This window comes from Aplysia californica, unplaced genomic scaffold (assembly GCF_000002075.1).
Source record: "Aplysia californica isolate F4 #8 unplaced genomic scaffold, AplCal3.0 scaffold00475, whole genome shotgun sequence".
Classification (NCBI taxonomy): Eukaryota; Metazoa; Mollusca; class Gastropoda; order Aplysiida; family Aplysiidae; genus Aplysia; species Aplysia californica.
In genome coordinates, this window is record NW_004797745.1 from 474,961 (window position 1) to 480,319 (window position 5,359).

The 5,359-nt window shown below is 39.7% G+C and overlaps 1 protein-coding gene across 1 annotated transcript; it reads right to left on the reverse strand.

Annotated features, from left to right (window-relative positions):
* Positions 1 to 2,274: 2,274 nt before the first annotated feature.
* LOC101854891 (tubulin polymerization-promoting protein family member 2) lies at positions 2,275 to 4,540 on the reverse strand (the record flags this gene model as incomplete). Its single annotated transcript, XM_013086526.2, is given in 2 exon segments — positions 2,275 to 3,365; positions 4,416 to 4,540. Coding segments are annotated over 2 exon segments (186 nt in total), but the record flags the coding sequence as incomplete, so codon positions are not given.
* Positions 4,541 to 5,359: the final 819 nt, after the last annotated feature.

Below are 5,359 nucleotides of genomic sequence, written 5' to 3' on the forward strand. Positions count from 1 at the left end.
TTCGCCCTTAGAGCGTAGTGATCTCCACTCGCTGAGTTAGTTTCAACTTTTCGGATAAGCTTGTCTAATTCTAATTGGAAAGACATAGTAAAACATACGTCTAGGTCCTTGTCTTTTCTAAAACGTATTTACCTTTCTTGTCTTCCCTTTTCTTTTCTGACTGATAAAAGAATTGAATCTTATACTAACCATGTACATTTTATCCCTTACCTTGACCATAGATTGTGTGAATCGCCTCTAGATACTTGTAATACTAGATCTAGTTCTAGATAGTTTTAATGGCTGTCTATCTTACTACTGAAAAAAAAAAGAAATGACCACCTTCCAGACTGTTACACGATCATATTGTTCAGCAAAGAGACTTATTATTGTGAGATACGCCTTTTATGTGAGAACTCTGGGACAAGTCAAGAGTTGAGAGATATGTTGACGCAGCTGGTCAACGTGTGCCTCTTGCAGGTCTTGTTTTCTCTCTCTCTCTCTCTCTCTCTCTCTCTCTCTCTCTCTCTCTCTCTCTCTCATCGCAGGTGTTTGGAAGACGCCATCTGTAGGTCCTACTTCTTTTTCTTTTACATTTCCCTCTGCTGTTTGTGTCTGTCATTATTTCCCCCGTTCTATATTGCCGTTATCGTGTCTATTCTCTTGCCTGTACTCAATCTAAAACCAAATCTCAATTCACCTCTTTTCTAGTGGGTTGTTGGAAGGCTCCGCTTGAAGTAAGGGTCGACTTCTTTCTTTTCCGTTGGTGCCTCTATCTTTTCATACTTTTGCCTTTGTCACCCAAAGCTACTGAATAGGTATCAAGATGAACTACGATACGGATGACGCTGGTTCGAATCCCCAATGGAGGTATTGTAGAACTGTGGCTTGTTCTGGGAGTTTGCATGTCTCTTGTTGGCTCAGTGATGTTGGAAACTGGTGTTATATTCACCGCCGTGGCTTCATAAATGACCTTTAGAGAAAATGTGTGTGTCTGTGTTACGTGTATAGAACGTGTGTGAGGTTAAAATTATGTTCTAACGTCCTAGATCGTGCTTCTGTTCGTCAGGCCTTGGAAAGACGAAGCCCACTGCTACTACTTTATAGCTGGTCGAAAGGGGGGTGTGGGGGGGGGGGAATCGTACACCGTGGAATATATATATATATATATTATATATATATATGTAGATAGATAGATAGATAGATATCCGAAATCAATTGTGTCTTCTGGGTTCAATTAACGCAAAAGCCTCTGTGTTTATCACTATATATATCAGTGTACCGTACCAGAACTTTGCAAGGAATCAAAATGACAAAGAAATGTTATACTGTTGTACGAAACTAGGAAAGGAATTAACAAATAAGTGAAGACAAGCAATATAAAGATATAACATAAAAATGCTTACTTGTAAATTATAATGACACGAGAGACAGCTGTCTTTCAGGAGAATGGCAAAGGGAAGAAGGGAAAAAAATACGACCAATAGAAGTTTCAGTTACAGTAACTATTATGTACAACGTAAATGAGTTTTGACTGAATGCCTCAGAGATTTGCCTTAGAAATTACTGTATAGTTTTGGAAAGAATTGGGTCTACACAATTACACTAAAATTATGACACCCACTACAGTGTGTGCAGTTATCACTGAACCTCAGGGGGAAGCTGTCACTTCTCGACGTGTCCGCTAGTTCTCAGATTAAGGTGATAATGAATTTTATCATAAAAATCCAAACTGAACTTTAAGGCCTAGCTAAAGAGAAATATAATATGCTCCTCCGCAATATGCCAAATCAAAGCACCTTTTCTCATCGATGGTAACATGTTGATGTCAAACTGCCAAAGCAGAATGGCTGTGTCCAGTGGTCTGCTGGTCCAGTTCAGGCAATAGGACGAGGTTGTTTGTTGCCTTCCATTTTACAGACGTCCCGTCCTATAATGTATCTCGCTGGAATCTAACACGGGTTGCACATTACGGCTGGATCGGGCCGATCGCCCAAACAAACACGCTTGATTTGACCTAGTCGGGCGATCGGCCCAACCCGCCGATCCCATCCGTAATGGGCACCACGCCGTATAAAAGGAGCTTAGTCGATGACATGTGGCATGATGTGGGGGTAGTCACTCCAGCTTTGACGGGCTGTCCGAAACTTTGATGACCTTTTTTCTGTTCAGTGTCTTTTTGTTAGATAGTAATAGTAACCTATAAAAAGTCGATGTGTCGCCTGTATATAATATTGTATGTAATTTTGAAACTCATTTGTTGCTCCACATACCAAAGATCACAGTAAGCAGGGGACAGTTTATACATATTGTTTATTCTAATACAGCAGCACACTTCAAAGAATTTTAAAAATAAACAATAATGAAGTGAAAGTGAAAAAAACAACTCACAATACATATTGGATTGCTGACAGGAAAATGTAAAAAAATAAACATATAAATAATTACCCACAGTAACGAGAAAAAAAACCCAGAAGGAATGTATTTCAATTGCAAGGCATGTTTAGGGCAAACGATACAATTCGTTTTGCAGATTTCAGCAAGTTTTGAATGGCACTTAGCATAAGGCTGGGTGTCTACGAATAATTGATTACTTACATATGGTCAAAAATACACCACTTAAATGTCAAATTCAATATGTTTCTCTATTGAACAATTCACGGGTTAGAAAGTGCGTACCGTCGTGAGATACATTATAAACATCTTCACACCCTTACCCTCTTTACAGTTTACGACATATGATAAAAATGTACATTTTACGAGAAAATATCTGCCAAATTATCATAAATGCAGCTGTGATATATTAATATGAGTTTTCATCAGGAAACGACAAGGCCTAATAATTAATTGTGTATTCTATGGCCTTGGACTCATCGTGTGTTTGCTTCCTGAAAGAATTCTTTTAAGCGTACAAAAGAACTTGGACACGATTTTATAAAGTAGATGTAAGGAGGAGAAGGGGAACGGAAAGGGTTCTTTGGGCCGTCCAGGTTATTGGGTCAGTCCCATCTGCTTTTCCGTTTCTTGCAGAGGACACACATTTTCATGGGATCTTATATTTTAAGTTATCTCTGGTCTCAGTAAATGTTTTTCTGTCAATCTGTACTAATTAGGAATAATTCAACGTTACCAGTTTACAAATTTGAAACGTATGAGAAAGAGTGAACAAAACAATTACTTGTTTTGCAGTAAATAATTCTTCCACATCACCAGAAAAGGCCTCTACTAAATAGATCAGACATCTTGCACTGTGTGTGAAACAAAGGGGCTGCACTCCGATATATATGTAAAACAGACTTGACCCGTAAGTTCAAAAACTGATTTATTATTTCTTATCAAAGGTGCCTTGTCCTTTGTAGTTGCCGACATATCCAGAGTTGTCAGCTCTGCGGAAAACAGAAAATTGTTGTAAATAATTATGTAGCTTTGAAATATCTTGGAATGCTCTCATCAGGAAACAACAGAGCCAAAGAATTATTTTGAAATCTTCTTACACATTTTGCATCCTACTGTCCTGCAGAAAGTGTAAAGCAAAACTGATAGCAAACGTAAAAACAAAAGCCAATCAATCTGAAATGTAACATTCAAATGATAGAATATTATGGCTTTGCATATTTTCTTTTCATTTATTTTGAACAATCGACAAAACTTAATACATGTATCGCTAATCCCAAGACATAATTTGATCAACGTCTTATATTGAGAGTGTGGGCCGGAGGACATATTATTTGTAACATATGGAATGGTAAAGGGAGGGGGGGAGGAGGCTTCTCTCAAAGAAAGTTTTGCTGTGAGCTACTTAGGATTGGTCACTACACAACCTGTCACGCCTCTAGTTGAGATACTACCTCCCCACCCCCCCCCCCACCCCCACCCCAATCCCCCGCCCCCTTTAAAAAACATCCAAAGCAATGGTGACTCTGTATTATTGTGTGTTTGACACTATTTTAGGTAGTAGACTGCAGATCCTTCTATTATAAGAAAATGCTAGGATGTGGTTTCTTTTAGTTTCTAAAGAACTTTTTAAGAAACAAAACAGTGAACCATCCTGTTCTGTTCCATGTCTGATGAGACTGGTATAAGCCTGCTTTAAAATAATGCGTGGTAAAATCATAACTTGACTACGTGCCTTGCCTCAAAAGGTGTGCAAATGTGACCGGTTTATGTTTTTTTAATCTATCTGTCTATCTGTCTACCTATATCTTTATCTCTATCTATCTATCAATCTATCTATCTATCTATCTATCTATCTATCTATCTATCTATCGTGGAAGGACGTAATAATAGACCGTTTTAAAGAGGTTCCTATACTTACGAGACTTTTCAGGAGTGCTTACCGTCATGTGATACAATATAGACATCTTCACTAATGCTATTCCTTTCCCAACCACAGTATGAATCTCCCTCACTCATCCCAAACTCAGGAAACATTTTACCTTTCTGCACGTCCCTCAATGCCTTTGCCCTTTCCACTTTCGTCAAACCTTTCTTTGTGGGAGCCTGTGTACCCAGAGGTGTCCGTGAGACGGGCTGTCGTGGTGTCCACCTTGGGCGCTTTCACCTGGGAACAGAACACAGAACACAGTGAGGGGTGGTTAGAGGGTGTTATTGGTTGACCTCGGTCATACTTCTCTCTCTCTCTCTCTCTCTCTCTCTCTCTCTCTCTCTCTCTCTCTCTCTCTCTCTCTCTCTCTCTCTCCCTCGCTGTCTGTTGTTACTTTTTTAGTAGTTTTTACGGCGCTCGCAACTGCATAAGGTCTTATGAGTGCCAAGGGATGGATGTCAACAGAGAAGTCCTTACAGGGAATCAGACTTACTCTGCTCACCTCTTTAGCTTCAATAGCACAAACTCTGCTTCGACTATCAAGGCACCCTGGGAATAGTGGGTCACAAGAGTGTGACAAACATACAAAAGAAGTAGAGGATGATAAATGACAACAGTAAGAATTAGGAAAGAAAAAGAAGCAGTTCCCTGTTGTAGATCATGCACAGTTATGAGCGTGACATGATGAATCAGCCCATTTACAATTCTACTGTGCAAGAACGAAAAATGTCCCCCCTTTGGGAATGGCCAAAAGACACTTAAGTCAGTTGCACATCTTCACCCGCCCACCCCCAATCTCTCTCTTTCTCTCTCTCTCTCTCTCTCTCTCTCTCTCTCTGTCTCTCTCTCTTTCTCTCTCTCTCTCTGCCTCTCTCTCTCTGTCTCTCTCTCTGTCTCTCTCTCTGTCTCTCTCTCTCTGTCTCTCCCTCTCTTTCTCTACATTTTCTATTCTCAGCCCTTCTGTCTCTGCTGGTCCTTATCCCCATCTCTGCATCAACTAATATCTATCTATCTATCTATCTATCTATCTATCTATCTATCTATCTATCTATCTAT